Source organism: Mytilus trossulus, chromosome 8 (assembly GCF_036588685.1).
Source record: "Mytilus trossulus isolate FHL-02 chromosome 8, PNRI_Mtr1.1.1.hap1, whole genome shotgun sequence".
Classification (NCBI taxonomy): Eukaryota; Metazoa; Mollusca; class Bivalvia; order Mytilida; family Mytilidae; genus Mytilus; species Mytilus trossulus.
Window position 1 is genome coordinate 3,603,430 of NC_086380.1, and position 24,534 is coordinate 3,627,963.

The 24,534-nt window shown below is 32.9% G+C and overlaps 1 protein-coding gene across 13 annotated transcripts in view; it reads right to left on the reverse strand.

The window, feature by feature from the left end:
- The window catches only part of LOC134728137 (muscle M-line assembly protein unc-89-like), a 158,454-nt gene that overhangs the window by 48,198 nt on the left and 85,722 nt on the right, over positions 1–24,534 (reverse strand). For all 13 annotated transcript variants that reach the window (XM_063592587.1, XM_063592588.1, XM_063592581.1 and 10 more), the window contains 5 exons: positions 18,083–18,367; positions 16,256–16,540; positions 4,555–4,854; positions 2,958–3,245; positions 1,752–2,707 (listed from right to left, as the gene is read on the reverse strand). In XM_063592587.1, coding sequence (XP_063448657.1) covers positions 1,752–2,707; positions 2,958–3,245; positions 4,555–4,854; positions 16,256–16,540; positions 18,083–18,367 — 2,114 coding nt within the window. The remainder of the gene's footprint in view (positions 1–1,751; positions 2,708–2,957; positions 3,246–4,554; positions 4,855–16,255; positions 16,541–18,082; positions 18,368–24,534) is intronic.

Genomic DNA, 24,534 nt, shown 5'->3' on the forward strand with positions numbered 1-24,534 from the left:
ACCAAACACCTGTGTTATAAGACCATTAATGTAAGGTCCCTCCATAGTGCATTTAATGTAGATTGAACCTGTATCCAAGAACTGCATACTCTCTATATAGAGGTTGCCTAAAACATTTGTAAACCAGGTTTCACTGTATATTCCTTAAATGAAATATTTTTTGGACCATTTTTTTGTTTGTTGTTGTTGTTCCAGCTATAGTGTGGTTAACTGTCCTTATGGGATCGAGGGCTTCTTATTTCTCCCTTTGTATCTGATCAGCATTGATAGGTTGCTGACAATGTAGACAAACTACTTGGCCATGGAGGGCCCCTGGTTTTCCACAATGAATTTGACATACATCCTCTATCTTCTTGTATTCAATTTCATAGTTAGATAATAATGTTTTTTTTTTTTATAAATTGTTATTTAAATGGAGAGTTGTCTCGATGGCACTCACACCACATCTTCCTATATCAATATATCATAAAACCTGCCAAAGGCAAACTACTTGGTCTATGGAGGGCCCCTGGTTTTCCCCTACAGATTTGATATACATTCTCTACCTTCTTTAATTCATAACCAGATAATATATCATAAAACATCCCACAGACAAACAACTTGGCCACTGGGGGCCCCTGGTTTTCCCCTACAGATTTGATATACATCTAGATAACTTCTTTAATTCCTAACCAGATAATATAACATAAAACCTGCCAAATGGTACCGCCTGATAATGCAAGACAACTGCACCATTTATTCTGATGAAAGAAATCATAATAGCTTTTCAACCTGTTTCTCGAAAAATTACATAACTTTTTCATTACAGGTTACTTGTACATCAAAAGTAGAAATGGTCTTCCAATCATGAATTCTGTAGTGGGTTACTTCTAACAGTTAAAAAACTATCCAGAAGTGTATAATTATGTAATTATGCCAAAATGGTCTTTCGATCATATATATATACTATAGTCAGTAAAAAAATCGGCCAGAAGTAAAATTACGTAATTATTCCAACCGAAATGTTTCAAAACTTTGAGTATGTAATTGAATATTTATTATTTCAAGTAAGACAAAGGGATCTAATGGAAAATAAATAAATATATATATAAGAGGCAAATTATTCTAATTTGTTTTCCAGCGCTGGCATACAAACAATCTCTACCTGATCTTTTTTCATACAGAAATGTTAAACCTTTCTTGATGTACTTTTAAAAGGATTGAACTGAAAACATCAAACTGTGGAATTAATCATCCAGTCTTTAATGAAACTGATTTATTTCACAAAGTATGCATTCTTAGAAATCAGAAACTTTGTACTTTAAAAAGATGCTGTGCTTCATTCAAAACATCTTAAGACAATCTAAATATTTTAGTGTTTACACTTGCAAAAGTTGTATATATAAGAGCATGCATAGACCATTAATTTTGAGGTATTTTATATTGCAGATTTTAAAATGTAGTGTAAAAAATTCAAAATAAAATATCAAGTTATAAATCTAAAGCCTTGGAACCAAATCAGGGATAGAACTTAAGACTCTGGCAATGGTAGTCCAAAGCTTAAAATGTGTAGCCTATATATATAGCCCTATACAAGAACAGCAGAAATTTAAGAAGCCCACATCAAATTTTAAAGGCCATTGGCCTGTGGGCCCTGCTAATTTCATACCCTGCAAATCAAGTGAAAACCTCTATGACCACCAGGGTTGAATTCTTTCCTTTTAAGCAAACTAATCTTGTAAACATAAAGAGCCCAAACATATATAAATTACCTTTGATTGTTCAAGGTCAAGTCCACCATTGATTCTGGAATGTACTACTGGTCGTGTACCTGCATCTCTTTCGTCTCGTGTTATTTTAAGACTTGATGTCCGACGAAGTCCACTACCAGGTCGATTGAGAAATTTTGTTAGTTCTGTGTCTTTGGGTTGATCCGATTCTACTTTTCTTTCAAACAGCAATCGTGTACTACTTGTTTGACCTAGTTTGGGAGTTTCATTATCTGTTTTCTTGTCAGCACTAAAATTGTCTGTCCTGCTGCCACCATCATGTTGGGTGGCACTAGCACTAATATTGCTGCCTGTTTGTTTAATTTCATCCCTCAAACTTCTAGCACTATCACACCTTCTCAGATTGACCTTTCTCAACGATGACAAAACTTCAGTCTCTTTAGGAGGATCTGGTTCCTTTTTATCACCAATGACTGGTCTCCAGCCTGGAGGTTTGGTTGCCAGTTTTGAAGGATCTTCATTGTTCTGAGGAGAAGATCCAGCTTCTAACTTACCAGCTAGTTCTTCCTTTCTCTTACGAAGAAATGGGGATTCCCTTCTGCCAACAGGGGCTCTTGCACTCTCAGTTCTTCTTAAAGTCATATTTTTCCATGGTGGGTCCTCTGACCCTTTTGAACGTGCAATTGCTGCTTTTTGTTTTAAAGGATCTTCAAATTTTGTTTTATTCATGTTAATGTCAACTTTATTGTCAGTGTCATTTTTCACAACAATTGCTTCCGTAATAACTGTAACTTTATTTGGAGTTTCATTTGTTGTTTCTTTAATTGCATCATCTGGTTGGGTAGCTTTACGGTATTTGTCCCTTAATGAGTAGTTCGATGAAATTTTCATACTTTCACTTCTTTTGATTGATGGTTCCTTCTGTTTATCCCTTCCAACCAACCAATCAAATTGGGTTTTACTTTTATCTTCAGCACCAACAGATCCTGAGTTACTTCCTGCAATTATAAGAAAAAGTGGTGATAAACCACAGAAACGGTCAATCTGTAGAATACTACCAGTAAATAGATGAGCATGCACATTTTTGGTAGTTTTTTATATGTGGATTCAATCATTTTCCTAGGTGATATTTTTCATGGAAAGTTGATTTGGCAGTTTGAATCATTCCATTCTCAATTTTATGTATAGAGAAAAATTTGAATTTTCTTTAACTAGAATGTTAAAGAATGAGCAGTTAAAATTTCTTACCCTCGACAACTACAGCACATTTAGTAGTAATAGCACCATGAACATTACGAGCCACACATTCATAACACCCAGAATCTTCCTTGTGGATGTCACTTATTTGTAACTTTGCCGTCACATCCTGGTATGTTTGGCGGAAATCTTTTGTGTTCCCGATAATACGGTTATCCTTCCTCCACACAATCATGGGCGAAGGGTTACCAGTCACGTCACATTTTAACGTAAGAGATTTTCCACAAATAGCAGTCTCATCTGAAAGGGGACTCAGTATTTCTGGCGTAGCCTGTTTTGCTGGTAAATGAAAAGGATACATCGTTTCATTTCATAAGGTAAAGAAGCTATGTTGACAATATTTTCCCTTGGGGATTACTTGTACTATATTTAATTTTTTAAATGCCAAAATATGTCAGAATTATATCAGCATTTAAACTTACCCTGATTGCATAACATAGATTAAATATATATGTGAAAAGGAAATGTTTATAGAGTCTAGAAAGGAAGCAGGTGCTACTATCAGTCCACAAGTGCAAAATAATTAACTCAAAAAAGGGGGGGATTCTTATATTTTAACGTCAATACTCGACTAAGTAAATCAGGACAGACAATCAAAGAGCTACTTAAAATGTTTAAAAAATGTTCAACTATCTGATTTAAAATTGGTAACACATATTAAGATTATTTTTTTAGAAAAAGAATAAAAATAAATCTCAGTATGGTATATTTTATGTAATAGTCCAATTTGTAAATAGATCAGCGACCTTTAATCCAAATATCAGCAGATTAAATGTAAAATCATGCTAATTTCAATTAAAGTGCTACTTCAAATGTATTAAAAACATTTAATAGAATATCTAAATTCCTACGTGTGAAATCGGAATTAAGTATGTTTTGTTGTATATAAATAATTGTCATAAAATAAGTTCAGTGTCCGGCAAAAAGAAACCTTCTTAGCATTCAACAGTTTAGAAAAGTAAAAACATAATAACAAACAATTTAATAAGCTACACTTGTTGAACTTTATAAAACTTGTCAATTTATTCTTCAAAAGTGCTTGATTTTTTTAATGCTGAAAAGAAAATTTATAATGAGCCAATGAAGTTATGTTTTACATTTGTAAAAAGAAATCATTTTTTGATATTCAGGAAAAAAGTTAAGCCTTTTGTACTAGCTCAATTGCCTTTGCAAAAATTTGTATGCCAAAAGTTCCAAAAAAATCGTGAACAAAAGTTTCAGTGTTTTTTTGTTTAATTCAATTTGTTACATCTCTGCTTTTACAGATATTCAACATGTAAGATAATCTTTCTAGTTCTTGTCTGTGTTATAAAGTAAATTCAAAAAGTTTAGAGATGTTTTCATCACTTTAAAAAATTTGATGAGATACGGGTCTCAAAAAATAATGCATTTGCATTTTATAGCGTTATTTGAAGGCAGCATTTCTTAAAATTGCAATAATAAAACAAATGTCCAAAGATTGCAATAATTTCTGAATTTACAAAAGTTTATCTTAGTTACACTAATAAAAGAAGATGGACATGTTTTTCTTTCTTTTCTTAAATTGACTTTAAACATGTTTTTTTTACAAATGACTAGGTAAAGGTACCTTTAACAACAATAAGACCATCAACAGAAGACTTTCCTGAGGTATTTTCAGCAATACATTCATATTTCCCAGAATCCTCACTGGTTGCCTTGGTGATGAGCAGGACAGCAGTTCTGCCATCAAATGTCTGCTTATGGTGGTTGTCAATGACAACAGTCTGCTGGTCCCTGGTCCATCTGATGGTTGGCTGAGGTGATCCTATAACATCACACTGGAGGGTAACAGTATCACTACATTCATGTATTTTACTCTCAGGTTTTGTAAGAAACATAGGTACAACATCAGTTTCACAAGCAGTTTCTGGAATAAACATTGAAGCATAAAAATGATACCATATTTTTACACTTAAATATACAAATTGTGACTTGGTTGGAGAGTTGTCTCCTTGGCACTCATTCAACATCCTAGTATTCTTACATGGATACCCTTTTTCGGTCTAATACAGAACAAACAGATGAAGACTCTCTGTTGACATTTGTTTTGATAGTGAATGTGTGTCATTGACTCATTGTTATACACTCATTATTATTTAAAGTTTAAATTGAAAATAGTTCCCATTAGAATTGACTTTAAATCAATTAAAGATGATCATAAAAAACGATGCATTTGTGTATTGCAGAGGTCTTTGAAAAAAATTGAAGTCACCTGCTTAATATCTAAATACAAACCTTCACCTTAGCATGAAATGAAGATCATAGTGACCTAAACAACATGTGCCTTACAAGATGATTATAATAATATAATGTCATTGATATATTTATGTAATAGGTTTCTAGGAAATGCTAATTTAAGGAATGACTGTAATATTTTTTCTGTCTATGAAGAAATAACATAAAAAATGCGCACACTGAATAATGTGTGTAGCGGGTTATTTAACAGTGTGCACCACATTTTATATGTTATTTCAAATAGACAGAAAAAATATTACAGTCATTTCTTATAATTTAATTTTAAATTCCATTTTAAACCGTAGAAAACCATGAAAAAACGTTTATGACGTCACGTTCACTTTACTAAATTATGTCTATGGGCTGATAACAAAATAACGTCAGCCAATCAAAAGATATGTTACATCCAAAATTATACTCCTATGTTGCAAATTTTTCATTTAGACCAATTCCCTCAGTTAATACACCTACATATTGCTTAATGTTATATTAATATATATACTAATGCTGAATATGTTTCTCTAAAGAATCTATGTCTCCAAACTGCACTAGTTTTGAAAAGTGGTTGGAAACTGTTTGTCTGTCTGTGATACGCATTTGGTTCAAAGGAGGAAAAGAATTTGTCTGTCTGTGATACATGTGTGATTCAGAGGAGGAAGAGAATTTCATGAAAGAGATAGATTATAGACTATAGCTACTACAAGTAACAAGCTTTTAGTATCTCTAATACATAATTACAGTCATTTATTTTATTACCACTACTTGTTTTCTACTTCAGTAAAACTATTTACATTATGATATATGCATGTTCTACTTAAATTAATTAGTTTACTTCAGTCTGATAAATATAGGCTCAGTCAGTGCAAACTTAATAGAATGGATTTGTTTGTTTTCACTGGTACCTATTTTTGTGAATTGTGAAAAATTGTATAGTTGTCCATAAAATTGAGAATGGAAATGGTGAATGTGTCAAAGAGACAACAACCCGACCATAGAAAAAAATAACAACAGAAGGTCACCAACAGGTCTTCAATGTATCGAGAAATTCCCGCACCCGGAGGCATCCTTCAGCTGGCCCCTTAACAAATATATACTAGTTCAGTGATAATGAACGCCATACTAATTTCCAAATTGTACACAAGAAACTAAAATTAAAATAATACAAGACTAACGAAGGCCAGAAGCTCCTGACTTGGGACAGGTGCAAAAATGCAGCGGGGTTAAACATGTTTGTGAGATAGTTCATATAGTGGTTTGCAGGCTAGAAAAAGAAAAGAAAAAATTGGTATCCAATAATCCAACCAATCATAATGTGTGTATGTTGTTGTCCTTACACCACTATCAATGCCATTGGTTAAATTATAATTGTCAATTTTGTTTTGTAGAGGGAGCTGGAATTTACAGAGAACCCTTGACCTTTGGTCGGAAATCTGGCATTCCTTGTTAATTTAGAATCCACCAAAAACAGAAACTGGAAGAAAACAGACCTCAATGGCCCAAAAAAATAAAATAAACATCAGTCCAGAAACTGAAAAGAAAAGATTGAGCACCACAAATCACTCCAAATACTGGGAAGAGGAAGTCTGGTGCTCTGGAAAGGTTGTAAATTTCTGCTCCACTGGTGGCCTAGTAAAGAAGGTGCATATAGACTTAAATATGTTTTGGAAGCCCTGATATAGAGTTGAAACCCTTTCAGGTTACAATGTACCAAATAAAATTACATGGGCGCAGCCATTTTATGAAGGGAACATGACATAGAGATAAAAATAGATGGCTCTCTGTGATTGGTTGTTATATCTTTTATAAATTTTTCTTCTGGAAAGCATTATGAATGAAGTTTCATGCAAGCACAAATTTGTCCTAAAATGTATAGTATGAAATGCCGAAAATAATTTTTTTATGTTGCTCAAAATTAGGGAAAATTTTCTGCGAAATCGTCAGGTATCGTGAAAAACCCCAAAATTCACCAAGAAAAGCCATGGGACCATATATATTTGAGTGCGGTAAAATCAAAAATAGATATAGAGCTTCAATTAGACAACAACAGATTTTCCATAATTAGTTTAATGAAAACGCCTTATTAGGAGACAATTGCTAAAAATAGCATTGCCGGCAACGGGGCCACCATTTAGTTCTTTATATCCTATAATGGTCTCAAAAAATGTCAAAAATTGTATTTACAGAAAGATTTAGACATCAAAAACGCTTTACTAGTGTTGTGATTTGTGTGAATAATTCCGTTTTCATGCTATAGTCTGTTTCTTATTTGCTTTCAAAATACGGGTAGGTACAGGATTTCATCGCCTTGGTGTGTCTTTTCTGTTTTTATCCAAAATTTGTCTCACAGGCTTGATAGCCATACATAGGCCTAAGTTTTGGCGATACTTGTTTGATCTTGTCACATCACATGACACAGAAATCTTCGGATTTAACCCTCCCCCTTTTTTGGTAAAAACGGCTCCAAGGGTATTTGCATATGCGTAACGATTTCGCATCATTCAAAACATTTACCATACTACTTGTAAAGCTAATATAGACCACCAGAAGATGTTTTTTACGAAAAGAAGCTAAAATGTGCACATGTATCCGATTTATAAAGCTATAGTCCGTTTCAAAATAGTGGATTTATTTCATATTGAACTGGTCCGAATTTTTTATTTGTTTTTCAGTACAGTGTCACTCAAATTAAATTTTCTGTTGATCAATATCAGAAGCACATGATTACTTCGAAAAGGCAATACTAACAAAGAGGCAAAATATTACACCTGCAACAAACAGTACCGTAATGTCTATAAAAATCAGTGTAATTTTCTACCAATTTTTAAACAGGGGTAGGCTCCAGAAATTAATTCCTGTGGATTATACAGTTAACAATGAAATATTTTGCATAGTAGAATGAAGTCAAGCCATGTTCAAGTAACCAATGCGGCAAAAAAAATCAAATTTCAAAAATTGTTTATTATCGTATAGGTTACAATGTACCAAATAAAATTACATGGGCGCAGCCATTTTATGAAGGGAACATGACATAGAGATAAAAATAGATGGCTCTCTGTGATTGGTTGTTATATCTTTTATAAATTTTTCTTCTGGAAAGCATTATGAATGAAGTTTCATGCAAGCACAAATTTGTCCTAAAATGTATAGTATGAAATGCCGAAAATAATTTTTTTATGTTGCTCAAAATTAGGGAAAATTTTCTGCGAAATCGTCAGGTATCGTGAAAAACCCCAAAATTCACCAAGAAAAGCCATGGGACCATATATATTTGAGTGCGGTAAAATCAAAAATAGATATAGAGCTTCAATTAGACAACAACAGATTTTCCATAATTAGTTTAATGAAAACGCCTTATTAGGAGACAATTGCTAAAAATAGCATTGCCGGCAACGGGGCCACCATTTAGTTCTTTATATCCTATAATGGTCTCAAAAAATGTCAAAAATTGTATTTACAGAAAGATTTAGACATCAAAAACGCTTTACTAGTGTTGTGATTTGTGTGAATAATTCCGTTTTCATGCTATAGTCTGTTTCTTATTTGCTTTCAAAATACGGGTAGGTACAGGATTTCATCGCCTTGGTGTGTCTTTTCTGTTTTTATCCAAAATTTGTCTCACAGGCTTGATAGCCATACATAGGCCTAAGTTTTGGCGATACTTGTTTGATCTTGTCACATCACATGACACAGAAATCTTCGGATTTAACCCTCCCCCTTTTTTGGTAAAAACGGCTCCAAGGGTATTTGCATATGCGTAACGATTTCGCATCATTCAAAACATTTACCATACTACTTGTAAAGCTAATATAGACCACCAGAAGATGTTTTTTACGAAAAGAAGCTAAAATGTGCACATGTATCCGATTTATAAAGCTATAGTCCGTTTCAAAATAGTGGATTTATTTCATATTGAACTGGTCCGAATTTTTTATTTGTTTTTCAGTACAGTGTCACTCAAATTAAATTTTCTGTTGATCAATATCAGAAGCACATGATTACTTCGAAAAGGCAATACTAACAAAGAGGCAAAATATTACACCTGCAACAAACAGTACCGTAATGTCTATAAAAATCAGTGTAATTTTCTACCAATTTTTAAACAGGGGTAGGCTCCAGAAATTAATTCCTGTGGATTATACAGTTAACAATGAAATATTTTGCATAGTAGAATGAAGTCAAGCCATGTTCAAGTAACCAATGCGGCAAAAAAAATCAAATTTCAAAAATTGTTTATTATCGTATAGGTTACAATGTACCAAATAAAATTACATGGGCGCAGCCATTTTATGAAGGGAACATGACATAGAGATAAAAATAGATGGCTCTCTGTGATTGGTTGTTATATCTTTTATAAATTTTTCTTCTGGAAAGCATTATGAATGAAGTTTCATGCAAGCACAAATTTGTCCTAAAATGTATAGTATGAAATGCCGAAAATAATTTTTTTATGTTGCTCAAAATTAGGGAAAATTTTCTGCGAAATCGTCAGGTATCGTGAAAAACCCCAAAATTCACCAAGAAAAGCCATGGGACCATATATATTTGAGTGCGGTAAAATCAAAAATAGATATAGAGCTTCAATTAGACAACAACAGATTTTCCATAATTAGTTTAATGAAAACGCCTTATTAGGAGACAATTGCTAAAAATAGCATTGCCGGCAACGGGGCCACCATTTAGTTCTTTATATCCTATAATGGTCTCAAAAAATGTCAAAAATTGTATTTACAGAAAGATTTAGACATCAAAAACGCTTTACTAGTGTTGTGATTTGTGTGAATAATTCCGTTTTCATGCTATAGTCTGTTTCTTATTTGCTTTCAAAATACGGGTAGGTACAGGATTTCATCGCCTTGGTGTGTCTTTTCTGTTTTTATCCAAAATTTGTCTCACAGGCTTGATAGCCATACATAGGCCTAAGTTTTGGCGATACTTGTTTGATCTTGTCACATCACATGACACAGAAATCTTCGGATTTAACCCTCCCCCTTTTTTGGTAAAAACGGCTCCAAGGGTATTTGCATATGCGTAACGATTTCGCATCATTCAAAACATTTACCATACTACTTGTAAAGCTAATATAGACCACCAGAAGATGTTTTTTACGAAAAGAAGCTAAAATGTGCACATGTATCCGATTTATAAAGCTATAGTCCGTTTCAAAATAGTGGATTTATTTCATATTGAACTGGTCCGAATTTTTTATTTGTTTTTCAGTACAGTGTCACTCAAATTAAATTTTCTGTTGATCAATATCAGAAGCACATGATTACTTCGAAAAGGCAATACTAACAAAGAGGCAAAATATTACACCTGCAACAAACAGTACCGTAATGTCTATAAAAATCAGTGTAATTTTCTACCAATTTTTAAACAGGGGTAGGCTCCAGAAATTAATTCCTGTGGATTATACAGTTAACAATGAAATATTTTGCATAGTAGAATGAAGTCAAGCCATGTTCAAGTAACCAATGCGGCAAAAAAAATCAAATTTCAAAAATTGTTTATTATCGTATAGGTTACAATGTACCAAATAAAATTACATGGGCGCAGCCATTTTATGAAGGGAACATGACATAGAGATAAAAATAGATGGCTCTCTGTGATTGGTTGTTATATCTTTTATAAATTTTTCTTCTGGAAAGCATTATGAATGAAGTTTCATGCAAGCACAAATTTGTCCTAAAATGTATAGTATGAAATGCCGAAAATAATTTTTTTATGTTGCTCAAAATTAGGGAAAATTTTCTGCGAAATCGTCAGGTATCGTGAAAAACCCCAAAATTCACCAAGAAAAGCCATGGGACCATATATATTTGAGTGCGGTAAAATCAAAAATAGATATAGAGCTTCAATTAGACAACAACAGATTTTCCATAATTAGTTTAATGAAAACGCCTTATTAGGAGACAATTGCTAAAAATAGCATTGCCGGCAACGGGGCCACCATTTAGTTCTTTATATCCTTCATCCTCCCCCATTCAATTTGTTGTTGTTGTTCTGCGTCAGAAATATCAATTTGACAAAAATGTGTGAGAAGTTGTGAATGACGTCATTAAGAAATATCTGTATTCAAGAAAATGTCTAGTGAAAATTTCTAAGCACTTTTATTCTTCACTGGATCCTTGCCACATTACATCCAATTTCATCTGCTGACATATTGGCACAATGACAGAATGACTTTAAATTAATGGTTATGAGACAATTACTTATAGTTTCTACGTGACACATAAAAAACTGATTTACTAGAAAATAACTGTTAAATATCAAAGGAATAGTTCCTTAATTGCTGTTTTTTCTTGACACAGCTGGTACTCTTTCAACAATAAACTATAAGAGCTTATAACTAACAGCAAGATCAGAATTGGATACAGTTGTAAACTTTAGCATGGGTCTTATCCATCAACAACAGCAAAATATATCTTTGTATATTATGTGGGCAACAATTGCACTTCATGCTACTGAAGTATACACTATAGCATCCTAAAATCAATGAAAACAGCAAGATATGTGATATAGTTGTAAACTTTAGCATGAGTCTTATCCATCAACAGCAGCAAAATATATCTTTGTAAATTGTGTGGGCAACAATTGCACTTCATGCTACTGAAGTATACACTATAGCATCCTAAAATCAATGAAAACAGCAAGATCAGAATGTGATATAGGTGTAAACTTTAGCATGAGTCTTATCCATCAACAGCAGCAAAATATATCTTTGTATATATGTGGGCAACAATTGCAGTGGTGTAGTGGTTAGTGCATCGGACTACTAACACAAAGGTTCCTGGTTCGATTCCCGTTTGGGATGAAAATTTCAGGAACTCAATTTTCGGCTCTCCCTTGACACCATTCGCGAGTATGGTCTTGAGGAAACGATGATAGTCTGTCGGACGGGGACGATAAATGGCTGACCCGTGTTAAGAGAGAGCCATATCTCTTGCACGTTAAAGACACCCTTGTAGATTTCGAAAAAGAGTAGGCTAATGCCGCTACAAGGCAGCACTCGCACCCGCAAAGTGGAAAGGGATTAATATAAGTTGCAAAACTTGTTTCCCAATCCACTATAAATAAATATGTTTAAACTAAACAATTGCACTTCATGCTACTGAAGTATGTACTACTTTGTATTGACCCTTGAAATCAATGTCTAAGTCTTAGGGCTGATATGGTTTTGTGCAACATCTATCTGTGTAGGCAACAATTGCTCTTAAGGCTACTGAAGTATGCATTGACATCACTGTAATTCATTGGCCTGATATTGTGCTGAATGCAGCTTATGCCATTGTGTTATTTGCAAACAGAATTTGAACTGACAGTTTTTTAGTACTATCAAGTGGGTTTAAAAAGAGGACCACTACAAGGAGTAATTAAGGCCTTATATGATGGGCATGTATACCCTTTGATTTTGCAAATCATCTTTAAAACCCACAGTAGATATGATTTTGATTGTAACTGTCATCCTCCTGAATATAAGAGAGTCTGGATGGGGGTCTTTATAACTGTTTTCTTTAAACCCTATAAGGCCTTGTTCTCTCTTTTGTTTGACAGTTACTCTCTATTCAACATATATTTAAGCATCCCATTATTCTCTATTTCTTATTTTTGTTTTCATTATTCTTCTTTTTTTTGCCCATTGTTCTCTTTTCAATAAACCCTATTCAAACCCTCATATCTGTACTTCCTTATGTGTTTGTAGAGTAAGATATTTATAAGAACTTAGTACATCAAAGAAACCCTGTTTATAACACTATGGTTTGTTTATAGGAGATATAACTGAGTATTCATGGGAATCATTAGCATGATGCTGCAAAGAAGCTACTTAACGGCAAGGGTTATAAATTGTAATGTTTATTTCTGCTCTTCAAAAGTTGCACAAATGCCATCATGACTTGCTTGACAGAGACAGTCAATGAAAATCTGTGTACCATATATGCATAACTATGTTCTAATTGGTTTTTTTTTAAATTTTCATCAGAGCATTATAACAGGTGCCATCATTGGACCAAGAGCTTCTTATAATTTACTACAGCAGCAACTTGTAGGTCATATCAAGTTTCAGTGGAGTTCCTGTTGCTCATTGTTATTGTTTTGTCTCTTTTGCCTACAATCCTGACTGCCATTGGTGAATGGAGACGTAGTTCTGATACCCTGTTGAGGAAGTTTCAGCCAAGTCTGTGCATGCAAAAAAAAACCCAACATTTTTACCAAATTTTTAAGAGGTTTGTGGCAAGACAAAATTCAACCAAATTTCTACCTTAAAAGGGGGACCAGACACCCTGTCCCCTCTCTAAATCTGCCTCTGATTAAACAACCAAATGAGTTCCTCATCTTCACACATATTCAGGACTTAAGGGTATGCAAAGTGGGCTAGCTTGGAAAAAATTCAATTGGGAATCACCGATGCATGACTGGAGTCAGTGGGCCAATCCATATGAAAATATCCACCACTGTTAATTTAATTGAATGTTAAAACTGCCAGTTTTACTGATCATACACTAATTTCCAGAATTTTTTGAATATCAATTTGCAATCCCAGGACCTACAACACTGTATCTTTTCTGATTCACTGTTTAGCATGTGTTAAAAGAGTTAAAAGATGGTATGTATCTAGCATATTACCTGCTTACTGCATTTCAACAATATGATTTGATTATCTTTTAATAAATATCTCTAACTGACTCTCAATGTGCTATAGCAATTAACCAAAAATTTCCCCTTCAATTTCCAAATTGTTATCGTATCAAAGATACATTTTGAAATAAAACGGAATTTTGTGAGATTATCTCATATTGTTAATCTTTACAATTTTTTGTATTTCTTAACTTGAAAGAATCTAACAACTATAAAGATACTTTAACAATTTTACAAGTGTTTTTCTCTTCAAATTTCCACATTTCAAACATTAAAACTTATCTGATATTTTCAAGGATAGCAGTCCTACTTTCCTAAATAGATTTTACAAGGGTGTTATAACAGTTCCATGATTTATAAAAAAAGATCCTTAGACAAAAAATTTATGTGGTATTTTTTAGCTTAAATTATCATGGACTTCCAAAATAAATATTTTTCAGACTAAAATTTATTTGAAATGAAAATTTAAATTTTTTTTTTTATAGTAATATTTTGTTGTTGTTGTTGTAATATATATTTTATCATTTTTTTGGAGACCTAGGATGCTTATGACATACACATTTTCAGGACTAAAATAATTAATGACCGATGTTACTGGCACATAATTATAGTTTTCCCCTAAATTAACATGTACATAACTCCAAATATCTTCTGGTTTGATAATGGTGTCGGCTTATTGTCTAATTTAAGTGTTTTACCACATTTCCCTTTTCCATGTTTTGTATAATTACATAACAGTTTTCAGAAGTAGCTAAGTGTTAAAATGTAAATTGCATGTAGCGCTGAAGATTTATTATCTCCTTTCACTCTCTCATCTTTTTTCTTTTTTACTTCCTGATGTGAAAAATTCAGTGGATGAGTTGCATACAGATAAGACTGCAATACAATTTTCATACTTAGGAACAGGGGTAGATAAGGAGAGCTAACACATTCTGTATCATGTAGAAAAATTAAGTCCCCACCTTTTTCCATCCCTCATTACTCTTTATAATCTCTTATATGCAGGCTCCAAATCATTTTCTGGCACACAATTGTTGGTATAAGGGCTATTTCAGGAAAAATCAATTGAAATCATTGATGTCAATTATTTTGCAAAGACTTTATGTGTGGAAACAAAAGATGGATAGAGGAAATCTCCTTCTAAGCACCCAACCTACCAATAGTTATAAAGTATAGTTACTTTTCAACCATGCTCAAAGTTAATGTGGACTTATCTTCAGATAGAGCCAATACTCTACATGCTTTCATAAAGTTAATATCTTCTTAGACATTTAGAGTACATGTTTCTTCATTTTACTAATTTTCCACACTAGAAACTTCTCAATCATTTTTTACAGCAAAAAATGCTTCTTGTCCTGTAGGAGGTGTCAAAGGTCATTGCCTTCCAATTAAGAAAGCAATAAACTAAACAATAGCTTTGTATTTTCGTATGTCAAAAGGTCATTGTCTTTCAATTAAGAAAGCAATAAACTATAGCATTAGTTTTGTCAAGTAGGTTCATCTGCACTATTAAGCATGCTTAGTGTAGCGGTATGAATGTCAGTATAGTTTTTGTGATTGTTTTTGCGTATTTTTCTATATTGGAAGTTTTCCATAATATTTTATTTGTAGGTGTATATGTAGGTGATGATATCTGATCGTTTCCATGCTATGTTGCATACTATATGTCTCAGTTCTGATGACTTTTGATTATGTCTATTATGAGATTATTACGTAAATGATATAAGCTAAAAACTGTAGTATTTCAAAGTCAGGAAACACACACATAAACAAAGGTGTAACTAGAAATGGTATGTGGAAGTAGGAGGTTTGTATCTACAAGACTGTTAGTTACTGCATATACTAATAAATATATAATAATTGATCTATTAAAAAAATTGTAAGCTCAAATTAGTTTTAAATGGGTAGAAATCTCTAAACTAGCATGCTTATTTCAGTTGGAAGTGTTCAAGACCCTCATGCCTAGTGACGTAATCAAAGTTGTTAAACCCACCCTTGTTGTTAATTTTGGTAGATAGCTTGCATGCAAAATGGTATAATTTCATGCTTAACAGATTCATTCCAAAAATAAAATTTTGTCAAAATTCTTTTTTAATAGTGGAATTTCATTCCATTTTAGTATTAAAATACTAGAATAATTTTTTATCATGCTTTAGCTTCCAAATTCAAAATTTCCATGCGATATATCCAGACTTTTTGAAATTGTTTAAATTTATTCTTATTCCATCATATTTACACAAAATAGTTTCCTTTACGGTACACAAATATATACAACATCGTCAGAGATAGAAAGGCAGAATATAAGAGTATGTAAGCAGTATATAAAGCCTGTCACACCACCTTACACCATGGTTTTTTGTTAACTTTAGGTACAGGAATTTTATCCGGTTCATTCTCACCTTTGACGATTATTTTACAGGATGTTCTATTTTCACCGAAATCGTTCTTAGCAACACAAGAGTATTCACCATGATCGTCAACAAATATCTCCTCAATATCTAATTTTGCGATTAATCCATCGAAAGTCTGTTTGAAGTCTGAAGTGTTTCTTTGAATAATTCCGTCTTTATACCATGCAATTTGTGTAGCATCATTGACAGAACATTCTAAACACACTGAATGTCCTTCCGTAGCTACCTTATTAGTTAACGGTTTCGTAAATTGTGGCTTTTTCTTTGCTCGACCTAGAAGAATACAAATACAACAGATTTAGGACACAAAATTAAATTTATTACAATACTTGTTTATTAAAATTAATGCTCTATTTATAACAAAATAAATCATTATCAAACAGTCTCCCTTGATGACGAAGAACTGTATGTAACAGGCAAACATAGCTGACTATGCGGTATGGGCTTTGCTCATTGTTGAAGGCCGTACGGTGACCTATAGTTGTTAATATCTGTGTCATCTTGGTCTCTTGTGGATTGTGTCTCATTGGCAATCATACCACATCTTCTTTTTTAAAGTTTTTAATTTGGTCATCATGTTTACCAAAAAATATTTCTAAATTTTTCTGCGAGTTTTTTTTCCATTTGATTTCTGTGCACCCTTTGCATAACAAAATTGTAAAATTCTTTATCTGCATTTATCATTTTTATATTTATTCTTTCTTCTTAATTCTAATTTAATTAGCAAGAATCTTTTGACACTGATTCTTAATGTTTGTCTAAATAATAACATGCTCTCATCCCAGTTCAAGCAGGGATAATAGACCATTTAAATTACAATACATTTCTTCTTCTTGTATTATATGAATTTTATAACAATATTAATGCCCCTGAAATTAGTTTCATAGGTTGTTGATCCTGACATTACAATTAATATCAAAACTAAACAAAACAAGATGTAGAGAAATCATCACAAAGGAATACTTCATTATTTCTTTCATTCAAGTGCCAATTAAAATAAGTTAAGCAAGTTTAACTGATTTCAATAGTTTGTTCTTATTTTGTACTATTACTCCACTCTCTCATGTGAGAGTGCTTGTAAACAAGTTTAACCCCACAACTTATTGAATGTGATCTATCCCAAGTCAGGAGCCACAGTTATTCAGTGATTATCAATAGTTTGTAACTATAATACTGTAAACCAACTTATTTTCGCGACTTTTGCGAGAAGAAAAAATAACTCATCTCTAATCTTTCCTTAATAAACTTCATCGAGTAAATCAGATAATCGCAAAATTTAATAGCCACGAAATGGTTAAGAAAGGGTTAAACGCAAAATAAAGGATCGGCGAAAATAAGTTGGTTTACAGTAATATCTAGTTTTTTGTTTATTGTTTAGTTCATACATAAGAAATCCAGTTCTAAGTTTTCTTGTTGTCATGTTTGGACCTGTTATATAGTCTGAGATGTAGAATGTGTTTTTTCTCATTGTTGATGGCCATTACGGTAACAGTGACCTGTAGTTTCTAACTTTTAAGTCACTTGGTCTTTGGTGGATAGTTGTCTCATTGGTAATCATACCACATTTTCTTATTCTTATCTGGAGTATGATTAATTATAACTATAGTGAACTAACCCTTACCCTAACCCTTTCTTATACTCAACCCTTAAACACTAGCAAAAAGTTAAATCACAAAAAAACTGAACCTAGAGGAAAATCAATTCAGAAAGTTCTTTATCACATGGCAAAATCAAGTAACAAAACGCATATGTTAATTTTTTAGGAGACCCCAAAAGTAAAAGAAGTTAAAGAACTTGATAATCAATCTATCTTACTTCTAACTGTAAGGGCTGCCTTTGTCTCAGCTTCACCCAGTGGGTTCCTCAATGTACATTTATAAGGTCCAGTGTCCTCCTTCTTAGCACCCAACACTGTCAATGTCGCTCGCCCAGATATATTGTCATACTTGGCTTCATAATGCCGATTGTTTGTCACAGATTTATCTCCCTTGTACCATGTGATATCAGGGGATGGGGAACATGTGACGATACATTCCAGGACCGCATTACTGCCCTCTAGTGTCACCAAGTCTTTTAAAGTTGCTTTTATTTCTGGTGAACCTGAAACAGATATTCATATTTAATAAATTATGGGGGATCAAATTATTATAATTTTGGGTCACTGAAATTTGTAACAAGAATATTCATATCTATCAAATATAATCAATTTCTAACTGATTTTGTCACAAATTTAACAAAAGTTGGAATGTCAAAACAAAAGTACCAGGTAATAATTTTCCATTTTGTACTATAAGTAGTTGAGTGACTTAAAACACTTGTAGCTAAAATACCTCAGTTAATTAATGTTACAAAAAACTACAATGTTAATGATTAGGGAAATTAGAAACAGAGACAGCTATTTCTACAGTATAATAAATGAATGGTTTCAAAATACAAAACACAAGTTATATACCTGAAAAAAATAAATAATAGATGTCTTTCTTACAAAACAAACTACAAATCTCTTTCTATATATATATGTAAGCAATCAATGTGAAAAGTATCAACCTAAGTTTCTGATAAACAAAATATATAAACTCTTAATCTGATCATAATTACTTAATTACAGGTAAAAAAAATACCTGAAAATTATCTCATAAGTTTCTGATAAATAAAATATAGAACAAAATTTCTCTAAATCTAATCTTAATTACTAACAGGTAAAAAAAAAATACCTGAAAAAAATTGTAGTAATTACCTTCCGAGTTGAATAAAAGACTACTCCGTCGGAGAAACAGATTTGACATCCTAACAATCGACCATCTAAGCTTATCTAACTAATTCACATTCAATTTTTATGTAGGTAGAGGTAAATAAATCTTGGCTCAAAAATAATAACGATGTTTATACTGCAACAGTCAATACAGAGCCTGTACTATCACTGACTTGATGCCGCTAGTTAAAAGATTTTGAGAGGACAGGGAGATGAAAAACACAGACAGACGAGTTAATCGGCAAAACTTGTACAGAAGCATATTTATTTACTTAAAGAAAATTCAATTCTTAAATTTGTTTAAAATTGCTAATTAACTGCATGGCAGCAGAGGATCTTTTACAAAGCCAACCATTCAGAGTTAATTAACATGCACACGAGAATCAGAAGAATGCACATCTTAATTTCCTAACTTCGCCAAAAAGTACTTTCGTGTTCTATTATTGTATATACATTTCAAAACCAATTTCTTCATAGATGGATTATATTTGTCTCTGTATCTTTAAAATATTTCTACTTTAAAATTAGAAAAGATTTTTATTAAAATATTTTTGATTTTTATTAAAGATTCTGACTTCTAAACTGAAACAGAAATTTTTTTTAAAGGTGGTTTAGTAGAAAATTCAGTTTGTTCATACCTTTATCAAGGTCAAACTGATCATAATTTGGAGTATTTAAATTTGCTGCATAAAAGATCATTATACATAGGGGGATTTAGGGGGGCCCAGGGGATCCAGGACCCCCCTTTCTGGGAAAAAAATTGGTTGCTTATGTAGGGAATCACCAAAGCGTGACTGGAGCAGGCCCCCTCTTAGGTCAGTCAGTGGGCCCCCACATATGAAAATTCCTGGATCTGCCACTGTTATAATAAGGATAATTGGGATGGGGACAACCCCCTTATGGAGCTACATGTGCATAGACTCCCTATCTTTTTCTTTTTCTAGAACACGATGTTGAAAAATTGAGAATTAATCCTTGTTTCAAAAAAACAATTTTTATTGTTGATGTCTATAATATGATTTGTTAAAGAATGCAGTTTAGTGATAACACCACATAAAAGGCTATATATAATCAAGAATCTATAAGTCTCGCCTTTGCAACTTTTGTTGTAGGAAAGACAAAAATAAATGCAATGGGAACAATGTCAAACCATTACATCCCCTGTAATAAAATTTATCATTCATGAAGTATAGATCCGATGTAATGTATCAATAGAACATAGAGTTTAAGCAGGGGCAGATCCAGCCATTTTAAAAGGGGGTTGGGTTCCAAACCCAGGATAAAGAGAGGTTACAACTATATGTCCCCATTCAAATGCATTGATCTGCCCCAAAAAAGGGTGGTCCCAACCCCCGGACCCCCACCCCTCTGGATCCCCCACTGTTTAAGTATGGGCACTTTTTTTTTTCTGCTACAATTTTCAAAGATAAACAACAGAATGCATTCATTTCTGACAATGCTTGTCATCCTATGCTACAAATATTAGAGATAATAGTTCATCATGACCATAACTTTCGTCTGAGCTATAAATATATATTAGTGCCAGGAATATTGGGTTAAACGAGGAACCACCTGTTCAGTTTGTACTTTTTATTTCTGATCAATTATTGGAATTATAACAAATATATTAACTGAACATATGTTTTTCTACTTATCAAAAGTTATGGACTGGAATATTTAGTTATTTCAATTAGTTTTGCTATTATTTGCCTCATTTATTATTTTTTTTAAGACTTGGTTCTCATTTCTAGTTTTTTTATATTGGTTAGACTGTTGGTTTTCCCTGTTTGAATGGTTTGCATAATAATTTTCGAGCCCTTAAAAGCTTGCTGTTCAGTGTACAAACCAAGGCTCCAAAATGAAGGCTGTATTTTGACTTCTAATGGTTTACTTTTACAAATTTTGACTTGGATGGAGAGTTGTCTCGTTGGCACTTATTCCACATCTTATATCTATCAAAATTAGTTAAACATCTTGTCTTCACAATTGCCTAAAACACAATCCATAGAACTAAAGGATGCTGGGTAGATTTTCCCTATTCTTTTAATTCTATACCAAACAAACAACACCTCAAACTTAAGATGACTTTCTGCTCTTGCAGAAAAAAAATCTTTCCTTCACAACTGCCCTTTTAAACGCAATCCTCTACAAAATCAAAGGATGCTTGGTAGGTGTTCCCTATTCTTCAATTCTATACCAAACAGACAACACCTCAAACATAATATGTAATATTTGACTTTTTGCTTATTATTTTTCCTTGCAGAAATAAACAAACAACTTGGCTATCCTCCCAAGCTAATAGGTTAATGACAGACCTTTGTTATAAGTTAATACTTATGACATTTTCATGGTTAGCAGAATTATCATTTAGCTGCTGTTCAGTTTTTATCATTCTGATGTTAAAATCAATCATAATTTGTCAAAACTTAGATGTAATCTCATTTGCTAACCAATTTTTCACATAGTTTTAAGATAGAAAAGTTCATAGCATTCAAAAATAAATTCCAATTGCTTGTTCCAATTTGTCAAATTGAAGTATTGGTTAAATTCCTATTGAAGTTCAACTTCTTTCCCTTCTTCTTCGGAAGTCCAACCTATTTGCGGGGTCACTGAATTAAAAAAATATCCTAGTTTTAGGTAAATTTTGAAAAATGTGTAGTTATTAAATTCGTGAAAATTGAACTGATTCATTGTTGGTGATTAATGCCACTTTCAGCACTGAGTTAATCACCTTGTGGCTTACAAGTTTAATGGTGGACAAAGTCCTGACCAACAGTGAACCACCAATCTTCAGTACTCCTGGCAATTAAAGTCAATTAAGATAATAGTTTAACACACATGCCAGGGGGGCAGGGTTCTGACTCACAGCCTAAATGCTGACACTGGCTACCTATACTTAGACCATTCTGTAAAGGTCACCAGAGATTTTTTTTAATGAAATACTTGTATGCCTAAAACAGGAAATTTGTTAATCACCTACCCGTATTTTCAACTGGTTTTAGGACATCTACATGTCTCAACCTTGGTCATGACCTATAGAAGACTGACCCTTAGGCATAGTGTAGAATAAATCATAATGGCATGTATAGCACCTGATAATTCCTGGCATTTATTATAGTGTTTATCTGATGTAACTCCTGCCAAGTTATAATTGTCACTGTCTGGTCAGGAACTTAACAGACCAGGAAGTAACCCCAAGGTCAGAAGTCAAGGTCATAAGTTTATCTTTGATTGTTGTTATTGATAGAGCTAAAGGTATGTTTCACACCGCTTTCAGCAAAAATTGTTATTTCATGGCAATTATTGGAGGTAGGTCCTTCAGCATGAAATCTAACAATCTTTAGCAATAAAGAATGAGTTTGAATAAACCAGCCAAATGTGACAGGCCCGTAGCCAGGAATTTCCAAGGGGGGTTATTTGGACTCATAAACTCGACTTTAACAGTCACAATTCGAACAGAATGTTGACTTTAACAGTGTTCATTTGTTTTCACGGGGGTTTGTCCGAACACCCCCGAGGCTATGGGTAAGTGGGAAGTGTGAGATTCAAACTTACAAACTGAGTGTTGAAGGGCTAGTGATACAGAAATTACTTAGACCTCTCAGCCACAAAGTCCCTTGGACTTATTTTTTTTTGAAAAAAGTCCTAACGGCACTGAGCACCGACTGAATATTTATAGCTTAAACAGCAAAAATCTTGATAAATTTTCATAACCATATGTAACATCTCACACCAAATGTTTGTAGTGAAAGCGTAAGGTGTGAAATCTTCCTGCTTATTTACCAAAAAATAGAGAACATTTGCAGGAATTGTTTTAATATCTCATTAATAGATCTTGCAATGCAAGAATGTGAAGATAGGACATTAAACGTATAGATAACCATGATTTAATGTACCATCTATGTTTCTGAGAGATATTAACTTATATCAACAAGTTTGCTAACAACTGTCGACAATTCATCTATCAACAGGGAAATGAAAATCGGTCAAAATGAATTTATCATTATTTATAAACACTGCCGAGAATGTGGGTGTTTGGGAAGTTGGTGTTATTACAGTAATTAATTGTTTCCATTCTTTCTGCCTACAAGTGTACCTAAAATAAAGTTCATGTAGGCTCTGGAATTGTAATTTTCAGAACTGCTTTCTTGCACGTCATATCTTTAATGTGTATAGAAGTTGCATATGAACAAAAGCTAATGAGACAGCAACCCACAACAAAAACTGACCAAAAACTTCTAGATGGCACTGAGAGATGGCAACATGTTGTCTACAACTTTAGACAAATGGACGTTTTAAACAACCTTATCTGGCTATACAGCCCTTGCACAGTCGGCAAGACAAGCTATAGATAGGTGTCTTAAATAAATTACATGTTTGTTTCAAGAAAGTAAGTTCAGTCTAATGCTTGATATCAATATTTATCATATTCTTATGTCATGTTTTCAGTTTCTGACCAATATGTTGCAAAAGCACTCTATTTTTCATGTTTAGCCTTTTCTATCCCATATGCAGCCATTTAATTTCGCCATTCTAAATTTTATTTGATGAAGTTAATTAAGGAAAAATCCAAGTTTGACATATTCACGACGCTTTATATTTGCGATAATGTTCTACTCACAAAAGTCACGAAAAAATAAATCGCTCCAGAAAATTAGTGGGTTTACAGTGTCTCAAATTATTAATATTTCAATACTTCGGTTTGTGATGAATAAACCAAGATTACTTGTATTTGCATGATAGATAATGATTGATTGATTTGGTGTTGAATGCCACTTTTGGCCATTTAGTGGTGCTCATTTTTATTGCTGTAGGAAGCTGAATGATTTGGTGTTGAATGCCACTTTTGGCCATTTAGTGGTGATTGTTTTTATTGCTGTAGGAAGCCGATTGATTTGGTGTTGAATGCTACTTTTGGCCATTTAGTGGTGATTGTTTTTATTGCTGTAGGAAGCTGAATGATTTGGTGTTGAATGCTACTTTTGGCCATTTAGTGGTGATTGTTTTTATTATTGTAGGAAGCTGGAAATCCATGACCTTCACCATGAATACTAAAAATCCTAGTCAATTACAATATAAATTATGAGTTGTTTATGCAAGATTATTATATCATACGCAGAATGCTTCTTACAATAATTGAACATTAAGGAAACTTGTGTTTCATTCAAAATCTCTCTGTTTTATCATATGCTGAGTTGAAGAGAAGATAAGCCATCCTAAATGTGCAATAAAAAGACTGATGCATATTTCAAATTATTACTTAGAATGATCGCTGTCAATCTTTAAATTGAGTATGTGAAATATATCTAGGACTTGTAAACATTATGCAATCAAATTTTCATTTGATCTTCATCTTGAATACATCTCCCCATTAACTTATCTTTTTATTAAATGATTTTGAGTAGTATTGATTCAAAGACCTAAATGTTAAAATAAATTCTTCAGATTTTTACCTTGCTGTTTAAGTCTGATTAAAACTTTTGAATTTAAGATTTTCAATGAAACTATATGCTTT